At 42.0% G+C, this 21,866-nt stretch overlaps 1 protein-coding gene across 3 annotated transcripts in view; it reads right to left on the bottom strand.

The window, feature by feature from the left end:
- Positions 1-21,866, bottom strand: part of MFSD11 (major facilitator superfamily domain containing 11) — a 2,028,489-nt gene that overhangs the window by 724,222 nt on the left and 1,282,401 nt on the right. For all 3 annotated transcript variants that reach the window (XM_044090491.1, XM_044090492.1, XM_044090493.1), the window contains exon 8: positions 5,874-6,018. In XM_044090491.1, the coding sequence (XP_043946426.1) occupies positions 5,874-6,018 (145 nt within the window). The remainder of the gene's footprint in view (positions 1-5,873; positions 6,019-21,866) is intronic.

Below are 21,866 nucleotides of genomic sequence, written 5' to 3'. Positions count from 1 at the left end.
TATGAGACTGATGACCATATTCTAATATGCAAAGCATGTAAACTAATCCTGTGGCCCAATCTAGTAGTATTTGCTACTGTATTGCACAAAGACACCTGGTATAAATATTGTTTGGTTTAGACACATGCCTGTGGTGAAAAAATAACTAAATGATAAAAACGAAGGTTCTCAGAGCTGTAAGTTTTGTAATGCCTTTAGAATTTCCTAGAGATTTAGATGTTTCAGAGCAATCCAGTTGCACAAGGGTATGATGTTCACTAACATAACCAATGGCTTGCATCTGATATGCGTATCAGGTCTTCAGAACTTTAAATTCACCATGTCAGTCATTCATTAAATCATGGTCTTACCTAATCACATGTATTTAATGACTGACTGGCATGGTATATTTTGTTTCTGAAGAAGTCCAGTTACAAAAGTCTAGTGTAGCAAGTATGTACTAATGGTATCTTACTGCTGAAAACTACAAATAATTTCTGTTATGTTCCAAAGTATTCTTCCTGCTGGTTTTCCATACTCCTTGTTTGCTGTAAAACTTTCTGTGCTATCTCCACTGCCTGACCTCTACATCTTATACTTGCCTGTACCTTCCTCTTATACATCATGTTCTTTTGTTCTCTTTCCGTCTTCAGTTTTTTACAGCCACTCACATTGTAACTATTTTATCTGCTTCTTGCTCCCGTTTTTAACCCCGAAATATCATTTAGAGCTCATTCTGCTTTACCTAACATGGTCTTGCATCATATATAACACACTTTTCTCCCTGCTCTCTTATTATTTCTAGGCCCTAAAGCCTATGCACATTTACCAAAGCTACCAATCAAAACTTAACAAAATAAAACCCCTGTGGACTATTGAATTAGTGCTCTGCCAGATGAAACCTACAGCACACCTCTATTTAAAAGTGCATGTATGTTCAATATTTAGAATAGCAAGATAAAATCTTTAAATATCTGTTTCCCACAGTTACCTACAACTCATCACCGGGTCCCATTTCATCCACTGTCCCCACCCCTACTCCATTAGTTAGAGTTCTAGTGTCCCTAGCCCACAGCAATACTAAAATGTAAAGCAATACTTTAAACAGCATTGCAGCTAATAATTTTGAGGTCATGTTCCCTAATCAACCAGTCACAACAAAAGTTCTCTATGTGCTATCACAGACCTCTTCCCCTTTTTATAAAATACTGTGAGTGATGTAATAGTTATTAATACAAAGTGCTTGCTGACTGTTTATTTTTCAGAGCTAAGAGCAGCAGTGATGAGGGCCCAACCAGCTCCATTCGCCATTACTACACTCGGCTCACTCCGCTCCCTTACCCTGCCCCCATTCCCACCTGCCCCACTACACCCACACTTAACAACCACTACCACCTCCCCCTACCTCCTTCCAACCAGTCTTCACGTCTCTTTTTCCCCTCCAAATTTCCCAACACCTCCCCCATTTCAACTCCTACTCAGACACACTCTACATCCTTTCCCCTGCCTTTCTAACTCACTCGTACACTAAATATCTACTTAAAATGCCTCAAATAACACCCAACTCCCTTCAACACATACACTTACTTAAATATTCACCCACTACTTTAATACCTAGACAACTGTACTCCACATCCACTTCTCAACTCGCATACATTTTCATAACCCTACCTCACACTACCTAACTATGCAGTCACCTAGAACACACTTTCTGATGCTACTACTTCTCTCCTTACTCCTCTGTCTATTAATGCATCTCATTGCCATGAACCCCTTCTACTTCTCATCTGATTATTCTACCATGTCTACTTCACTTCCAGCAAGCTATACCTACATATCTGCTAACCTGTATCCAATAAACCCCCTCTTCCAATTCAAACTGAAAATCTCAACACTCACAAATAAGACCCTCATAACTCCAGGCTACATTGCCAAATCCTTGCAACAACCCAACACCAAATCTCCCACAAACGTACAGCCTTTATCTTATATATTTACTGCCACTATTCACGCCTTATCAGGTAACATACACCCCAACCCAGGCTCCACTCAAACACCTCCACAACTAACCCCCACAAATCCATTTACAATGATAGCTTATAACCATTCAAAGTATTCACAACCAAATCTCCAATTTACACGCATGGATCATCCATAATCAACCAGACATCATTGCTGGCACTGAGACCTGGTTAAAACCGTACATTAAGGATTCTAATTTCTCCCCCTGGCTTTCAAACTATTAGATCCAACAGGACCAACAAAAAAGGAGACAGAGTAGCACTAATTTTCCCAAGCTCATTCAACATAGTGCCCTACACAAATCCCATTCCACAGTTCAACAATGCCGAATTAACCACTGCTCTCCTAAAGCTTAACAACTACAAAAGTCTTTGCATCACTGCCCTTTACATATCCCCAGGAAATAATATCCCTCTACTAGAAGAAATTCATGCTGGATCTCTACTAACATTAAAATGAAACTGTTATCTTAGGTGAAGTAAATATCAACTGGCTTCATCTAAGCTCAAACTCCCCTACCTCTAGCATTAACCTATTCAATTTTCCTCAGCTCATAAACATCCCAACAAGACCAAACAGGGATAACTCTATAGGCTGTATCCTAGGCTGGATTCTTGTCTCCCACACAAATAAAACAGCTGAAGCAGGCACTCTCTCAAACACACTGAGCAACCATTTCCCCACCTTTATCCGTCACCCCACTTCAGCCCTCCAAAATCAGCACCAGTACAAACAGATAAGGAACCTAACTGACTTCAACCCCCTAATGTTTACTGATATCCTCAAAAATATTAACTGGCACATACTAAAAACTCTTCCTTTAGACAATGCTGTGGAGTATTTCAACACTACATTCCTGGACACACAAAATAGCTTTGCACCAGTCTGCATGAAAAGGATCAAAACTAACTATTCTCCCTGGCTGACAAAGCCCACTAAAAATCGGATGTACCTCAGAGATAAAACATGGAAACATTATCAAGGTAACAAACAGCAGGGCACCCTGAGACACTTTAGAAAGCTTCATAATCAGGTAAAAAAGCTAGTACATAAAGACAAAAAAGCCTACTACACAAAAGTCTAATCATGAAGAACCCCCCCCCCCCCCAAAATTCTGGAATTCTAGCTCATCCCTCCTGAACCCTGCTACAAAAAACAATCCTTGTCCACACCTTCATCAACCTTCTCACAAAATAGCCTCTCTCTAACTTTTTCTTTACAAATGCTACAGCCAATGTCACCGTCAGCTTTCCTCATGACAGAGACAGCATAACTGACACTCCTGCAAAAAAAAAAAAAAAAAAAACTCCTCCTCTGACCCCTTCTCTACTAGCACTTCTTCCACAAGTGAACCCAACCCCCATTCCACCCCTAATTTCACTATTAACCCCATTTCTACCACAACTATTAAAAGTCTACTCTGCAAGCTCAAATCCTGCTCTAATGTACCTGACAACTTACCCCCAACATTTCTAAAGATTGCTGCCGAAGCCACTGCTCTCCCTATAAGTATCCTAATTAACAGATTAATTCAAGAATCTTATATACCCAAATTATGAAAGAAAGCCTACATTCTTCCTCTTCACAAAGGCAGCAAAAACAAAGACATATCCAACTTTTGCCCAATTACTATCGTATCCTCTATCTCCAAGATTTTGGGAAAGTGTATTCACATTCAGCTGATGTCCTACCTAACTCAAAACCATCTCCTATCCTCCACATAACATGGTTTTAGATCTGGCCACAGCACTACCACTGCCTTTATTTCTTTCCTGGATACTGTTAACAGAGCTTGTGATAACAGGAAAATAACATCCACTACATTCTTAGATCTATCAAAGGCATTTGCTACTATAACAACTCACAAACTTTGGACTTTCCCCCACCACTCTCAACTGGTTCTCTGGCTAGCTAAAAGACAGGCAAACGGGCCATCAAATGACAAAACTCTCTCTCTTCCTTATCTTAACTCCTCTACTAGAGTTAAAACACACAGAAGAAGGCACCAGGCAAACATATCCACTCCCAAATAGATTTACGTAGTGATTTCTTTCATAAAATAAGAACTTCATCAGAATAACCTCTACCAGAGTTCCTCAAGGCTCTATTACTTGGTCCCCTCCTTTTCAATATTTTCATTAACAATTTTCACACACATATATAACCAATGGGCCTTTTATTCAATATGCAGACAACTCAACCATCGTCTGCTCAGCTGACTATCTCTGAACTCCAACTGAAAACCCAAGCAGCCTTCTCCACTACTGAGTCATGGATGCTTCACCACCACCTAGTCCATAACCCAAACAAATCCAAGATTACGCTCTTCATCCCCTAAAAATTGTCCCTACTGGACAAATTAGTGCTCAATATCTACTCCCAAAGTAAAGAGCTTATAGAAATTGTCAGCCACATAAATCTTCTAGGAGTATACATAGATGAAAACCTAAAATTTGATATTTACCTGCAACAAAACATCAAAAAAAAAAAAAAAAAAAAAAAACTTCAGAAACTAGGAATGCTCTACAGGCGCAACCAGTTTCTTAGCCTCTCCACCAAACAAACCCTTGCCTCAGCTTACCTACTTCCTTTCCTAATGTATGGCACCCCCAATCACCAAACTCCAAACCACTCAAGAACAAACTAAATTGCAAAATTCCCAACAAATTCCAAAACTTTCTCCCATCACTGTACACCTCTTCACTCCCTAAAATGGTTGAGACTATCAAACTACCTCAACTATCTGCAGCTTACCATTGCTCATAAACTTATCTTTAACCCTTCTGATTGCACTGCCATTTGTTCTGAAGAGCGTTTTCACCCTGGGCTTCCACTGAAAACGGGCTCTGTATGGCCCAGTGGACTTTCTTGGTTAACAAACTGCAAATAAATAAATAAAAAGGACAAAACCACTCAACTTGTCAATAACACTCGAGTTCTTGGAGCTCTGGAATTCTAGCATGATCTCTTGCAGTGTTGCCTTTTTTTCTTTTTTTTTTTTGGGGGGGGGGGGGGGAGTTTCACTGCATTGCATTTGCCATTTGGTTTATGCATCTCAGGTGCCAGAGGGAGGGACAGGGCAGGAAGTAATGTCAGTACATTGATGCTGCCCTCATCCATGCCTCCTTGGGAGACTGAAAGATTTTGGTACTGCAACAGGATCTTCATGGTATCAGAGAAAGACCACATCATATCAGGAGAAGGTGTGCCTGGGAACAAGCATGTGACCTGTTTTCAGACTAACACAAGTAGATATCTATGAGGATGATGTATGCTAGCGTTTAAGAAAGCAGTGCAACATGGAACCATGGCTAAAAATCAGTGAAACTCACTGTTACCCAAATCATCAAAACTAACACATCACCAACAGAAGTTAGTGAAATTAAACAAAAAGGTATTTTATCAAAGAAGCAAACTCCCCCTACATACCCCACAAACTTTCAGGCCTAAACTCCAGAGTCATCCTGCCTCAATGGCAAGGGGAAATTTTTACATACCCCCAAAATTCAACAAAACAGAAGCTGATAAGTTGGGTAAATGAATTCAAAGTCCACAAAATATGCACTGACAAATAACAGTGCCCTCATCTCTGCAGTCCAATGATACTATTCACCACCACTCAAACTTGTCCTTGAAGGAGTGAAAAAAGGTGCGAGTGTCAATTTTGGAATAAGGCTTTTAAAATCAGTGAATGGTAATGGGCTCTAAACAAGTTATTTAAAATTTAAATATATTCAAAGTAGCCACCTTGCCATACTAAAGAATCTAATTGCATAAGAACAGTACTCCTACCTGGGAAATCAACCTTCTTAATGTTAAAATTTGATATACCTCAGCAGCAAGTTAAAAATAAATAAATAAAACTAACTTACATGTTAATTTCAAGGGATCTAGAGTCCGAATCAGAGCAGTCAGAATTGTTTTCCATGGAATCTACATTCCTGATGAGGAAAAACAGAAATGTTCCCACTAGACTGACAACTGTGAGCGAAATGAAGACTGTTCTTCGATCACTATCTGAGTTACGGAACAGAGAAGGAGAGTAAAAAAGAAAAAATACAGTGAACTGATCAAGTTTCCATGAAGTACTGTTTGATATAAAAAACAAAAGACATGATATAGTAGTTTTCTGTAATCAAACAAATTAGAACTTTTTCAGACATTATTCAAAGTTTTGGCTAACTCTGACTCCAGTCCTTTCTGCACCTAAACAATGAATCCATTTACTGAAAACAAAACATATAAAGACACAGGTGATTTTACACCCCAAAGCAATAAGGTACTGAGCTTTTGAAGTCTAATGCATTTTGGTATATAATGAAACTGGCAGTAACATTTTAGAATTCCCCGGCCTTGGAAGCAAGCATATCTGCATTTTTTTCAGTTAATGATGACTGGGCAAACAGAAGCAGCAAAATTCAATAAACACAATTTCACAGCAACAGAAACAAAAGTTAAGTGCTCGCCATAATGATAACTTTAGATCCTCTTCAATCAGAGACGAAAGCATTAGGTATTAGGCAGCTTAGCATCTGAAACTTTCCCATGCTACTAACCCCTCTCCTTTACCCATGACAATCTGCAAAAGACCTTTTATTCCAGACTTCAGTCATCCTATGCAAATGTGGGTATACTAACAAAAAGTACAGTTGTGTACACTTACCATAAATGTTCGAGTGTATTCACTGTTGCAGTCATCACACTTGGGTTATCCTGCCACGGGTAGCCCTTAGTCGGCCCGAATACCAGAGGCTTAGTATTTTTGCATCAGTTGCTGTCACTCCAGGACTGACATCAGGTCATCAGCGACATAAAATCAGGCAGCCGATACCATTACATCAGTATTTTTTCCTCCAAATGTTAGGAGCCCCCAAATAGGGAGCTAGGTTATGGTGGAAGAACACCACCAGTAGAAAGTAAATACCAAAAATCCATGTAAGGAGTGAGGAAGAGAGAGAAAGAGAGATGAGGGATGGAGGGTGGGAAACCAGGTCTGCAACAGTGAATACACTCGAACATCTACATTTATGGTAAGTGTACACAGCTGTACTATGTTCTTTGTGTTTCACTGTTGCAGTCGTCACACTTGGGTTGATTCCCAAAGATGAAGAAAAGGGTGGAGGCAGTCAAGAAGACTGGGGGCTGGCTAGGATGCCCTGCAAGACTGTGTTTGGAAAGCCTGCCCTTGATTTGGAGAAGATAGGAAGGTGGTAATGCTTGGTGTAGGTATGAACAAAACTGCATGTTGCAGCCTCCAGGATGGCCCTGGTAGAGATCCCTCTGAGAAAAGCAGCAGAGGTGGAGATTGCCCTGGTGGAATGCGTCCTGACCCCCTTAGGGGGCGGTTTCCCATGGTATTTCTAGCAGAAATGGATACAGTATGATGGTGATGGACAGGTTGACAGACGAGATCAGAAAGGAGTCTCCGTGGACTATGATGTTTGCAGATGATATTGTGATCTGTAGTGAGGATAGGGAACAGGTGGCGGAGACCCTGGACAGTTGGAGATATGCTCTAGAAAGAAGAGGAATGAAGGCCAGCAGGACTAAGACAATATATGTGTGTGAATGAGAGGGAGGACAGAGGAATGGTGAGGATGCAGGGAGTAGAGGTGGCAAAGGTGGATGAGTTTAAATACTTGGGATCAACAGTTCAGAATAATGGTGAGTGTGGAAGAGAGGTGAAGAAGAGAGTACAGGCAGGATGGAGTGGATGGAGAAGAGTGTCAGGAGTGATTTGTGACAGACTAGTACCAGTAAGAGTGAAAGGGAAGGTCTACAAGAGGGTAGTGAGACCAGCTATGTTATATGGGTTGGAGACGGTGGCATTCACAAAAAGGCAGGAGTCAGAGCTGGATGTTGCAGAGTTAAAGATGTTAAAATTTGCACTGGGTGTGACGAGGGTGAACAGGATTAAGAATAAGTATATTAGAGGGTCAGTTCAGGTTGGAAGGTTTGGAGACAAAGCCAGAGAGGCAAGATTATGATGGCGTGGACATGTGCTGAGGAGGGATGCAGAGTATATTGGGAAAAAGATGCTAAGGATGAAGCTGCCAGGTAACAGGAAAAGAGGAAGGACTAAGATAAGGTTTATGGATGTGGTGAGAGAGGACATGCAGGTGGTTGGTGTGACAGAGCAAGATGCAGAGGACAGGAAGAAATGGAAACAGATGATCTGCTGTGGTGACCCCTAACGGGAGCAGCCAAAAGAATAAGAATAAGAAATGGATACAGTGTTCTATCCATTTGGAGATTGTTTGTTTGGATATGGCCTTGCCCTCTACCCCTGCTGCAAAGCAGACTAGCAATTGGTCAGTTTTCCTAAAAGATTTAGTCCTGTCCAGGTAGAATCTGAGCTGTTTGTGCACATGTAGAGAATGCAGAATCCTTTCCCCCTTGTTTTGTGGGTTAGGGAAAAAGGTGGGCAAATGAATAGATTGGTTGAGAGACACACTGGACAACACTTTAGGCATGAAAGTTGGGTTAGTCCTGAGGGAGATGCTGTCAGCATGAAAAATGATGAAGGACTCTACAGCCATGAGTGCTTGTAGCACTGAAACTCTTCTAGCTGAAGTGATGGCTAGAAGCAAGGCTGTTTTCCAAGAGAGGAATTTTAACTCTGCTGAAGCTGCAGACACAAAGGGCGGTAGTGTGAGCTTTTCCAACACAAAGTTAAGGTCCCAAGCTGGGGTAGGAGCTCTTCTGGGTGGCCTTAAATTGTTATCCCCTCTTAGGAACTGTTTGATGAGAGGGTGAGAAAAGAGAGGTGGCTCTGTGCTGTAATGAGCAGAGATGGCAGAGGCATGAATTTTAATAGAAGAGAAGGATAGCCCCCTATGAAGTAGGTCTGCTAGGTAATCCAGGATGAGAGGTAGGGAGGGCTGTGTTGTTTCAGCCCCGTTAGCCTGGATCCAGATGCAATACCTTTTCCACTTGTCAGCATAGGATTTTCCTAGTGCTGGGGCATCTGGCCTCACGTACAGCATCCAGGACTTGCTTGCTTAGGCTGGCAGCTGGAGGAGAGGTTAGGGAATAAGCCAGGCTGTCAGGTTCAGGGTCTGCAACTGTGGATGCATGAATTCACTATTCTGCTGGGTCAGGAGAGTTGGGATCTGCGGTAGGTGCCATGGAGGCAGGGGTGACAGACTGCGCAGCAGTGGGTAACAGTGCTGGCATGGCCAGTCTGGGGCAATCAAGATTGCTCTTGGTTTTTCCTCCCTTATTTTGAGTAGTACCCTTGTAAGTAGAGGTAGATGGGGAAATGCATGGATTGAGAGGTTTCCCCATTGGAAGGATAGGGCATCCACTTTCCAGGCCTTGCTGTGAGGTTCCCTGATGCAGAATTTACTGATACAAAGAAAGCTTCTGCATGTACGGCAACTGCAAGGTCCCAAACCCAACATAGTCCAAAGTAAAAGTAGACCAGCACACTGTGGCAAAAACCAATATATTTAATGTTATGTGCTACAAATACAGCAGAATTTGCTGGGCTGATGATTGTTGTGGGAGGCAAAGAGGTCCACCTTTGGGGTGCCCCATTTCTGGGTTACAAGATTGAAGGTGCTGTGGTCTAGCTGCCACTCGTGTGCGACTAGGAGGTTTCTGCTTAAGGTGTCTGCCAGAGAGTTTTGGGAGCCTGGCAGGAATTGTGCTAGCAGGTGAATGTGCATGGCTGAAGCCATACGCCAAAGGGTCATGGCTAGTCTGCAGAGGGGTAAGTGTGAGTTCCCTCCCTGTTTGTTGATGTACCACATCACTGTGGTGTTGTCTTTTTTGATCAGTAGAGGCTCCGGGAAGAGTGGGGGTCTGAAAGCTGTCAGGGCATGCTGAACAGCTAGCATCTCTTTTTGGCTGATGTGCAGATTATTTGATTTGGGCTACAATGGCCCTGAATGCACCTGCCATCTAGGTGTGCACCTCAGGCATAATCTGATGCTTCTGTGGTTAGGGTCTGGGTGAAGTGGGGTTGTGAAAAGGGAAGGACATTGTTGTGGTTGCAGGCTGCTACCCACCAAAGAAAATCTTTCCTTAGACAGGGTATCACAGGTATGATAGTTTCCATGTCCTGTGAGTGTTGACACTAAAGGCTTTTTAGGTACCACTGAAGTTTCCTCATATGCAGTCCGGCATATGGAATGGGTAGAATGCAAGATGCCATGAACACTAGAGCTTGCAAGATTTTCCTTGCGGATAACTGGGTTCTGGTGGCTAGTTGAGAGAAGTAGCCTGTCAGACAGGCTTGCTTTTCTGGAGTAAGGAATGCCATCTGGGATGCTGTGTCCAGGCTTGTTCCCAGGGTTCCTATCACGTAGTTGAACTTTTACAAGTTCAAACCACATATGATCGAGACCATATGTTTGAATTTGTAAAAGTTCGAGCGTATGAATGGAAATCTCCATAAGCAGAGGTTTCCATTCACTTCAATGTTGTGCAATCTTAGAGTTGGTATATTTAAGTAGTGGGGGGTGCAGGGGGGCTTGCCCCCTGCATACAATTTTTTTTGTCCATTGTATTTTTATTTTTTTAGCAGTAGTCTAAGTTCTGTAACTTTGAACTTAATGGTTCGACCATTAGGTGTTCAGAGTTACGAACTTTGACTATCTGATGTAGACCCTTGCTCCCAGGAATACAATTTTTTAAGTGGGGACTAGTTACGATTTCTTTTCATTTATAGTAAGCCCCAGGTAGGTCAGTAGGTTCTCTTTACAACGGTCAGGTGCTGTGACAGCTTTTCCTGACTGTCTGCCTGAATCAGGCAGTCATCTGAGAAGGGGTAAATTTGAATATTCCTTTGCTGCAAAAAGCAATATCTGGAGCCAGGCATTTTGTGAAAACTCTGGGAGCAGTGGATAAGCCAAAGGGAAGCGTAGAGAACTGAAAGTGTATAGATCCTGCCCTGAAACATAGATATTTCCTGTAAGAATCCCTGATTAGGATGTGTAGATAGGCCTCTTTTAGGTCTGGGGTGGCTAATCAAGCATCCTTGGCTAGCATAGGAAGAAGCTGCTGGAGTGTGAGCATTTTGAATTTTGGTATAACCAGGAAGGTGTTTAGAATTGATCGAGGACTGGGTGCCAGGTGCCCTCTTTTCTCAGTACCAGGAAAAGCCTGGAATAGAAACCTTGGCCTATCTGGTCTGCAGGAACAGGCTGTATTGCCCCCTCATGGAGAGCAGGGAATTGACTTAGTTTTGGGCCTCTGCCCACTGGTTTGGAGGAAGATCTGGGAACCCTTCTGGGGTTGGCAGAGTGTGGAAATAAAATTTGTATCCCTGGGACACTATGTAGAGGACCCATTGGCTGTTGGTGATGGAAGCCCAGTTTTTTGCATAGGAGGACAGTTTCCTCCTAGTGACACAAGCAGGTGGGCAGAGGTAAGGGATGGGGTTGCAAAATCATTGAGAGTTCTTTCCATAAAGAGGGTGGCTTAGCACTCCTTGTTTTTGAAGTGGAGGAACTCCATTGCTTAGATCTCTGCATTCCCTGGGACTGCTGTCCGGGGGGGGGGGGGGGGTCTGCTTCCCCCAGGTCTTGTCTGAGCTGGCCTTGAGGGGGCCAAAAAGGACCAGTGCTTGGAAAGGCAATGCCTACTGAACCTCGGAGGCTGGACCTGTAAGAAGTCTTTAACTGTCTGCATAGATTTAGCTTTTTCTTCCATCTTTATTAAGACCTCTTCTGCCTTGGTGCCAAACAAATTGTCTTTGCTCAATGGTGCGTCCAATAGTTTTGATTTGACATGGTCTGGCAAGGTCTGTTCCTTAAGCCAAGCATGCCTTCTAAGTACAGAACCTGTGACTGCTGCCCTGCAGGATGCTTCTAGGGTGTCAATTCCATATTGCAAGGTGTGTTTAGTAACTTGGCTTGCAGAATGCATAAGCTCTTGTAATTCTTTAATTTCTGCACAAGTCAAAAAGGTAGATACTTTTTTGTTTAAGGAGTTCCATTGAATGTTGCTGGTATTTCAGCACGTGGAACTGACAATTTAGTGCTCTAATGGCACGAGTTGCAGATGTGTATACTTTTTTACCCCATATGTCTAAAGCTCGGGAATCCTTGTCTGAGGGGGGTGGGATTCTCAGCTGTGGTTGCCTTTATTCCTTTAGGTCCTTGGGAGATGACCTCTGGGTCAGCAGTAAGATTTTTGAAAAGATATGTGTGAGTCAGGGACTCTAATACCTGTCAGGTTTCCTGGGAGCAGGTGGGAGGTGTCAGGAGTTAAACTGGATTCTATAAAGACATCATCCACAACATCCAGGACAGGAGGAATGGCTAAAGGTCTGTGCTGTGGTAAATCCAACAATTCCCTGAGTCTCTTTTTGGACTAAGGATAGTCCTGACATTCCCATTGGAAATGCTCCCTTAAAGTATGTAGGGTTTCACCAAATGAAAAATCCTCTGGAGGACAGGCAGAAGGAATGGATTCCTCTGCATCTAAATCCTCATAAGCAGACAAGGGGTGCATGTCTTCATATTCAGAAACCTCAGAGTCATCTGACTCCTGGTCAGATAAAACTGCTGGGAAAATTTCTTTTGGAAGGAGTAGGTTGGCTTCCCCTAATAAGCATGATATGGTCTTCTGCCATTTTAAGCATTTTAGACCGAGGCATGGAAGCAGGTGCTTGAGCTTGGGTCGTCGTTTTTTTAGGCGTAGTTCATACCCTGGGCCTTAGAAACTTTGTAGTTTTAGAAAGAACTGAAGATGTGAAAGAAGTCATCAGTTTGTGTTGAATATCGGTAGTGGGAAGAACTTCCTTGGAAGTCAGTGCCTGCTCAGTAGCTCCAGACCCATCCAAGGTAGAGACATCCTCCGGATCCTTAGTCAAAGAAGAGTCTAGCAGCGTACTGGACTCTGAAAGGGTCTCAGTAGCAGCCTGTGAATCCACAGAAGCAGGCATCAGGGGCTGCGAAAGCACCTCACCGAGGACCGGCAAACTGGCGAGTAGTTTAATGGAAGGGTCAGCAGTTTTGGACCTGTGTGGTCTGTCTCTGTCTTTATCCTTACATTTATTTGGAAGATCGGTAGTCGGATGGCTTACTGAAGCCATTTCGGAATATGGAGATCAAAAGCAAAAATATTTAGCTACAATAAGGGCCCAACGAAGTATAGTTCTGGCATTGAACAAAGCACAAAACCAACAGGGAGGGATGTTGTGGTCTGGGCCTAAATAGGTGATGCAGTAAGAATGGAAATCTTGGTGTGGTATTTGCTTTCCACAGGCGAGACAATTGTTAACTTTTTCTGACATCGGTTAGAGCAAGAAATAAGGATCCCCAACAGGGTACTTAGCTTTAGAAGATTTCAACTTCAGTTCGGAAACAAAAACTCAGGTAGCGGCCGACTGGCACTCATGCGACCTGCTTCTGCTTCGGGCTCTTCAGCATGAAAAACTGATGTAATGGCGTCGGCTGCCTGATTTTATACCATTGACGACCTGACATTAGTCCTGGAGCTCATCAACCGAAGCAGAAATACTAAGCTTCTGGTATTCGGGCTGACTGAGGGCTACCCCTTGCAGGATAACCAAAGTGTGATGACTGCAACAGTGAAACACGAAGAACTTCTGGACCTCCTCATCTACATTTATCATCGTGTAAGTACCTAGCTTTTGTATCTGTATACGGATATCCGACCTTATCAACATTAGGAGACCATCCCAACTCTTGCCTCTTGAGTGGCTCGTGTGTACTGTGATCCCAACTGACGACATAGATCTAGAGACCTCATCCAGACTACTAAATCCAGCTTACACAGTGTCTTGAGAAAATGCTCAGTGGAGTCCAAGTAGCTACTTTACAAATTTCATCTAGGGCTACATTGTGGAAAAAAAGAGAGAAAGAGAGAGAGAGAGAGAGACAGACATTATTCTGGTTGAGTGTGCCCTAGATCAAGGGGGGCAAACAACACTAATTTAGACAGTCTCACTTCAAAAACACGATAACCATGTTTTTTTTTTTAATTACTAGAGAAAGAGGCAAATAACAAGAGTCTGATATATTTCTTAGCAGAGAAAAAAAGCGGAGCCTTTGATAAAAAATTGTCATAAAATTGTCTACGGCCAGCTTCGAGAGAAAAATTGCACAGGACACTAAGGATAATCACAAGGCTTTCTTTAGTTGTGTTAGGAACCTGAGTGGTAATTCCCAGATATGCTCAGAATTAGTCCAAAATGACAAAAAATACACCAAACCCACAGACATTGCCAACATCCTAGCTGACAGGTTCAGCGCAAACTTCTCCCCCCCTCCCCACCAAAAGGGCAAACATCTATCCAGTAGAGTGCTGCCCCCCCTGACATCTCAGATGCTCAGGTAAGAGCCGCCCTCTCCAAAGCAAAAAGCACAGCATCACTGGAACCAGACGGTGCCCCGGGCTGCGTCCTACATGAACTCCAAGAAGAGCTAAACCCAAACATAAAACTACTGTTCAATCTCAGCCTTACTACAGGATATGTGCCCAAAGAGTGGCGTACAGCAACAGTGGTCCCTCTCCATAAAGGTGGTGCCTCAACGGATCCTGGAAACTACCACCCCATAAGCCTGACTAGCTTCGTCTGCAAAGCTATGGAAAGGATCATCATGGACCTCATAAATAAAGATATTGGGGACCTACAGACACTGGATCCTACCCAGTTCGGCTTTGTTAAGGGCAGATCCTGCCTCTTAAACCTGGTTGATTTCTTTGAAACAGTCACCAAGGCCATTGACAATGGGAAGGTGGTCCACACAGCCTACCTGGACCTCGCAAAAGCCTTCGATACAATACCCCACTCGGGCATTATAGATAAGCTCACCAGCTTAAATATAAACCCCTATGTCACTAGATGGATTGCAAACTGGCTCAAGGACAGAACCCACATGGTTAGAATTGCTGGAGCCATGTCAGACTCCAAACCAGTTACAAGTGGTGTCCCACAAGGCTCAGTCCTGGGACCTCTCTTGTTTGGTATATATTTCTCGGAGGTACAGGCCAACACGGAAGGACTGTGGCTGACCAAGTTCGCAGATGACTGCAAACTGGGCACCATAATCGACTCTCCAGCCGACACAAGCATCCTCCCAAAGGGCCTCATAGAAACAGACAACTGGTGAAAGAGCCATGGCCTCAAGCTAAATGCCAAAAAGTGTATAGTCATCCCCTTTGGCAAAAACAAAGTGCCCACAAATTACCACATAGGTGGTAATCCATTAAGTACAGAAGAAGTAATTAGGGACCTGGGGACCCAAGTTGATAGCAATCTCTCATTTGACAACCACGTGGCCAAAGTGGTTAGAAAAACATTTTATATAGCCAACCTAATCATGAAGGGATTCACATCTAGATCAGGGGAGGTCATCGTGCCTCTTTACTCATCCCTCATCAGGCCCATAATTGAGTACAATGCCCCTTTTGGGATGTACCATACCAGACACCTGCAGCAACTGGAAAGACCCCAAAAGTACCTCACCAAGAGGATCAAAGGGCTCAAACAGATGCCATATGCTGCCCGGTTAAAGAAACTCCAGCTCTACTCAGTGGCATACCGCCTGTTCAGAGGCGATCTGTGCCTGACGTATAAAGCCATGTCCAACCCGGAATTAATGGACACGCTGCACCTCAGAAAATCCAAATCCCATCGAGCTATGCGCTCGAGAGACTTGAACCTCAGCACTGAAATAAATAGGACATGCTGGAGGGACAGATTCATAACCCAGAGGCTCCCTTCACTCTGGAATAAAATCCCATTCCAGGTTAGGCAGAGTCCCTCATTGACTCTCTTCAAGAGGAATCTTGATGAGTGGATGGGAGATCGTAGGTTTACCCCGGGTATCACTTCTGTGTTACTGTTAGACAGAGGCACAGTATACTAACCTCGAAAAAGGGCATAGCACAATTAATTTAAAATGGGTGGCGAAAGCCAAACACATTCTGGCTAGGCTTATAAATGCCCTAGGGCAGATAGCCTAGTATGAACCTATGAAAAATGGTTCTCTCCACATAAATTCTTTGCTGTCTGTGGACTTCCATGCAATGCAACAAATATTCATCTCTGAAAAATTTAAACAAATACAGGAAAGAGAATTGACTTGTTTAGGTTTGCCTTAGTGGCTACATAGACATAAATGAAGGAATTGCACATAAGGAAACTCTGCTAGTGAAAGATAACACACGGAGGCGTCAACTATAAATAATTGCATATCATTTTATTAATTTTTGAAGCAAATATATGTGCGTATTTTTTTCACAAGAAAGCAACCCTGCACACCCAAAGAGAGGGCAAGACCCCACTCCCCCAAACCATACGCCAAGTCTTACAATTATCTCACTTCTTTCCATTTTCTGCATGCAGTTGGGGTGTTGTGTCAAAAGCTACATCTCTCAATTCAATACCACTCTCCTAATCTTCCACAGTCATGCCTGATTGCCACAGGTCTTCAATCCATCCATCTCATTGCTGGATGTCTTCATTTGCTTTCTTCATGCTGTTCAAAATCTTCTTTACCAGATTGCCTTCTGATTTCCTGTACATGTGTACAAACCAAAGTAATCTGTTCTCTTTGACCCTCTTTCCAACTGGAGCAACTTGGGCTTGTGCTCTAATGTCCTCATTTTTTGTCTGTCCCACAGTGTGCATCCTACCACCTATCTCAGGCACTTCATCTCCATGATTCCAGTTTCCTCAGTTGCTCTGCCTTTACTGCTCATGTTTCCATACCATATAGTAGTACTGGGCACACCGCTGTTTTGTAGACCTAACTTTTAAGCTTCTTTGGCATTCATCTGTCATATACCACACCTAACACACTGTACCCAGTTGGCTGCAGTCCCTCTGATTCTAGCCTTGATCTACTCATTCAGACTTCACTTCTCCACAACCACCCCCTTCCAGATACTTGAAGCTCTTAACCTGCTCCATTATCTTCCCTTTTATCTCAGTTCTCAGCTTCTCCTGATCTCCCCTTTTGCTGCCATTACATCATCTGTACTCCGTTTCATCATTGCTGAATTTTGTTCAGACTCTGCCTGTAATGGCACATTGTCTGCATACAGCAACTTCATTGAAATGTCTCCTCCATCATCTTTGCTAATGTAGTCCATTACAAGTATGAACAGCAGTGGGCTCAGAGATTAACTCTGATACATACCAACTCTCAATGTGAACTCCTTTGCGAGTCCAAACACAGTTCATACTTGTGTCATTGGGTCCTTGCATATAGCCTGCACTAATTCTACCAATATTTTTGGGACTTTAAACCAATGCAGGACTGTCCAAATTAGCTTTTTTGGGACCTTGCCATATGTTTTCTCCAAGCCTTGAAATGTCCAGTTGGACTCTCTCCTCATCTTCTAGTTTCTTCATAACTATCTGTCTCACTGCAAGCATCAAGATCTGAATTGTAACTCCTCATGTACCATATTACTTTCTGCTACTCCACAACTTTCATGCAATGTGACAAGAGTCTTGTACCTTCATACTGTCCACAGTTGTGAATGCCCCCTTTGTTCTTGTAAACTGGCACAAGTATGCTTATTCTCCACTCATCTGGGCTACGCCATTCTCGCCATACCACTATGAGTACCTCAGGAACAATTTCTCCCCTAACTCACCCAATATCTTGATCATATTTGTTATAATCTCATATGAGCCCACTGCTTTCTCTGTCATCAATTTCCTTACAGCTGTTCTTACTTCTAGGGTAGGCTCCTCCTCTTCTTTCATATACTTATGGTGTGTCTATGGGATTTTCTTCATTCAGATGCTGCTGGAAGTACTCCTTACATCAGCTTTTGATGTCCTGTGCACTGGTGAGCGGGTTGCTGCTAGCATCTGTCCAAAGGGTGACTGAGGCCTATCTTCTTTATCTTGCCACCTTTGCCTTGCAACCTGATAAAAGTTTCTTTGTGCTGTCTACTCAGTCACTTTCCAGAAGCTGTTAGAGTGCCTCTGATGACTTACTCTCCACTTCTGCAACTGCTCTTTTAGTCTCTTTGTTAACCAGCCAGTACTACTACTAAGCCTATTTAGTCTTTTATATCTCCCACTTTTTTTTCTGCACTCTTCCTTTCTTTCTATGTCTTCTGGGCTCCTGCGTTCCAACACTAGCTTTGTTTATCTACCTTCTTTCCATAGCTGGCTGGGCTGCATATCTGCTCTATAATCACACATGTTGTTTTGAAATCCTGCTTTTCTTCTTCGACCTATTTCCTCTTCTTTCTGAGGTGCTACAGCCCTGAGTATTTCCTTCAACTCTTGTAATTTCTCTTCAGTCAACTTCCAGATCTTCAGCCTAGCTTCAGTTGAGTTTACAGCCTTCTTTGATTACTGCTTGCAGCTGATTGTCATTATCCCACTGTACTTCTCCCTTATCTGACCAGAGTACAATGCTCCCTATGTACCTGACGAGGCATATGCAGCAACTAGAATAAACTTCAAAGGTTCCTTAGCACCTTAAAGCACTTTCCCTCTACTCAGTCTCCTGTTGATTATTAGGATATATGTTTAGTCATTGAACGAACTAAACATCAAACGGCTAATCATCAAACACAAATCAGAGAACATTCATTCACTGAACATTCACTTCATCAAACCTGTAAGACAGGGAAAGTAACTAGTTTATCTACCTTCTTTCCATAGCTGGCTGGGCTGCATATCTGCTCTATAATCACACATGTTGTTTTGAAGTCCTGCTTTTCTTCTTCGACCTATTTCCTCTTCTTTCTGAGGTGCTACAGCCCTGAGTATTTCCTTCAACTCTTGTAATTTCTCTTCAGTCAACTTCCAGATCTTCAGCCTAGCTTCAGTTGAGTTTACAGCCTTCTTTGATTACTGCTTGCAGCTGATTGTCATTATCCCACTGTACTTCTCCCTTATCTGACCAGAGTACAATGCTCCCTATGTACCTGACGAGGCATATGCAGCAACTAGAATAAACTTCAAAGGTTCCTTAGCACCTTAAAGCACTTTCCCTCTACTCAGTCTCCTGTTGATTATTAGGATATATGTTTAGTCATTGAACGAACTAAACATCAAACGGCTAATCATCAAACACAAATCAGAGAACATTCATTCACTGAACATTCACTTCATCAAACCTGTAAGACAGGGAAAGTAACTAGTTGGCCAACACTTCCCCGTTTCACACACGGCAGTATTTCAATTATACTGTCTGTATCCCTAATTGTAGTCATCCCTATTGGCAGAATCTACTTTCTCCATTCCCATTTTGGGTTAGTTCTTAGAATACTTTGTTACTTCATGAATATAACATTCTGTATGATTATTGTTATTAAAAGGTCTGCATCCAAAATCCCAGTCTCTCCTTGTTTCTTGAGCTTCCCCCCTGTTTCATCAACATCTCTTTCCACACAGAATTATAGTTTTCTGCTTGTGCTTTGTATAGGAGTCATAACTGTGCTGCTCTGAAATACCCCTTCAAATCAGGTAATCCCAATTCAACTGTTCTAATGGAAGAATAAAAGCAGCAAATCACACTTCACAATGCAAAACTTTTAATTAGATAAAATAAAGCTTTCAGACATCCAGTCCTTCTTCAGTGTTACTTTCATTTAAGGAACAATCCTCCTTTTTAAAGAGCATAGAAACAAATCATAGGACACAGCCTAACCTATCATTTTAAAACATCAATCAGAGTTAAATATTCATAATTAAATATGCTAAACACATACTAAAAACCATATACTCACATATAAATAGCCTCTGCTTGTTACACTACTTCACTTTAGCAGCTTGCTCATCTTTTTCATTTTGGAATTTTGTTTTTGGTGAGCAAGGAAGCGCTAAACTACTTGAACTGACTACTTGTGGATTGAACTGGAAATGACAAAGCCTACTATAATGCAAACAGCCTCCATGGGTTGGTCCCTGCATTTTATGTTAACACGAGAAAATCCACTTTTGAATCGTCTGAAGTTGTACTGAATGCAGGAGTGAGCACTACTTTGATAGAGGTTCAGAGAGATGAATTTTCTCTCCAAATCCAGACCCTGGAGCGCAAGGTAAAAACATTTAAAAAATTACAATGGCAGCATTTTAGTTTTCTTGCCTATATTGATCTGGGTATAGTTCCTCGGGCCTTACGTGTATTGAATATTCCCTTTTATGGTAATACCTACCCAGAACTTCTTAAAAAAATGACAGAAATTGAATATAAACCTGGGACTGAATTACATGACCTTAATTAATGAATTTATTGCGCTCCAAGCTCTAGAAAAACAAATTTCCACCTCTCCCTCTGTTTAATGACTATATTTCACTCTATGAGGGTATGCTGGCACGCATGTGCAACCTGGATAAGCAACTGGAAGGAATAAAAAAGAAAAAACTACAATACATAGGGGACTTCACTAATGGCCATATTTTTTCATGGCCAAAACAAATTGCAGTTTAGGTACGTACAACTGCTGTAAGACAGAAAAAGGGCTCTGTGTATGAATTGGATACATTCGATCCCATATCCAGTCAACAGAGTGACTACAACTCCTACATCATCATTGGAGCCTGAGGTCATTCCTGTCCAATCACAAGACAGGCAAGGTATCTTGGCTACGGTGCCTACAGTAGACCACTCTCGAGGAAGTACGTCGAAGGGAGGGTATAGAAATGATGCTGATACCACTTCTGAAGCAAGTAATATCACAAACAAACAGTTTGAAGGTGGCTTGGCTTCTGCTTCTTTTTTAGACAGAACTATCATTTAACTGTGAATTTACCAGAACAGTTTGCAATACAGAAGCAGGACTTGACAAGGAAACCCTCGCAATCACGCTGGAGGTCCAGGAATAGACCAATAACACGGAGCAAGATAAACCAGCATTAGTAACTGGAAGTAGCTCTGCAAATAATGATTTTATGGACATATCTAATATGAAAAGTACTAGTGGTTGTGTAGTAGTTAATCTATGTACTTACAAAAGCTGAGTTTTCTTTTGGTATCGAAAGGCATAAAGTTTGTTCCAGCTGGTATTGATAACGTTGTGGGTGCACTTACAGATTTAAAGGTATTCACCCGTAACATGAATTTAAAGTGTATTTTCAAGGATTCTGGTGCAGTCACACAAGGTGTATGTAAGAGGAGTAGTACATTTATACCCTTAAGTGACCCAGTTATTACTGCTTTTAGTCATATATGTGAGAAACAGATTTGTGATGTATATGAAGCCAAATCTTTTAAGAAATTATATAATTTAAGCAATGATGAGTTTGATGCTCTTAGGGCCCTACAAATAAATGAAAACATTGTGATAAAGGAAGCGGATATGGGTGGCTGTATAGTGATAATGAATTTATGTGACTATATTACTGCAATGAATGACCTAATTTCAGATGAAAAAGTATTCAGGCTAATAAATGATAAGGATGTTAATGTAATTATTAGTAATATTAATATGTGTATACATGAATTACAGTTAACGAATGACAGATATAGAGAGATTTTTTTTTTTTTTTTACAGTGCCCTGCCCTACCATTCCAGCACTATATGGCTTGCCAAAACTCCATAAATCCTCCCAGATACCACCTATGAGACCTATTGTTTCTGGGAGGGGATGGATAACAGAACCCATATCGGTCTATCTACAAAACACACCAAAAACTTTTTTGGACTATGTACCTAGCTTTATTCAAGACACTGGTGATTTTTTTTAATAAAGTTATTTGAATGGTGGAATAGGAATACAGTGAGAACATTTATTTTTGTGACTTTAGATATCAAGTCACTTTTTACTGTTATCTGCAATACTTATGGTATAGACCGGATAAGGGAAATCTTGAGTGAAAATAGACATTATACTGCAAGACAAACCAAAACTATTTATGAACTTATAGATTTAGTATTGGAAAATAACATTTATATATTCAACAAACAAA

Source organism: Protopterus annectens, chromosome 12.part0 (genome assembly GCF_019279795.1).
Source record: "Protopterus annectens isolate FY-2018-M chromosome 12.part0, PAN1.0, whole genome shotgun sequence".
Taxonomy (NCBI): domain Eukaryota; kingdom Metazoa; phylum Chordata; order Ceratodontiformes; family Protopteridae; genus Protopterus; species Protopterus annectens.
Note: the sequence above shows the minus strand (reverse complement) of the source record. Positions and strands in the feature narration are given on the sequence as shown.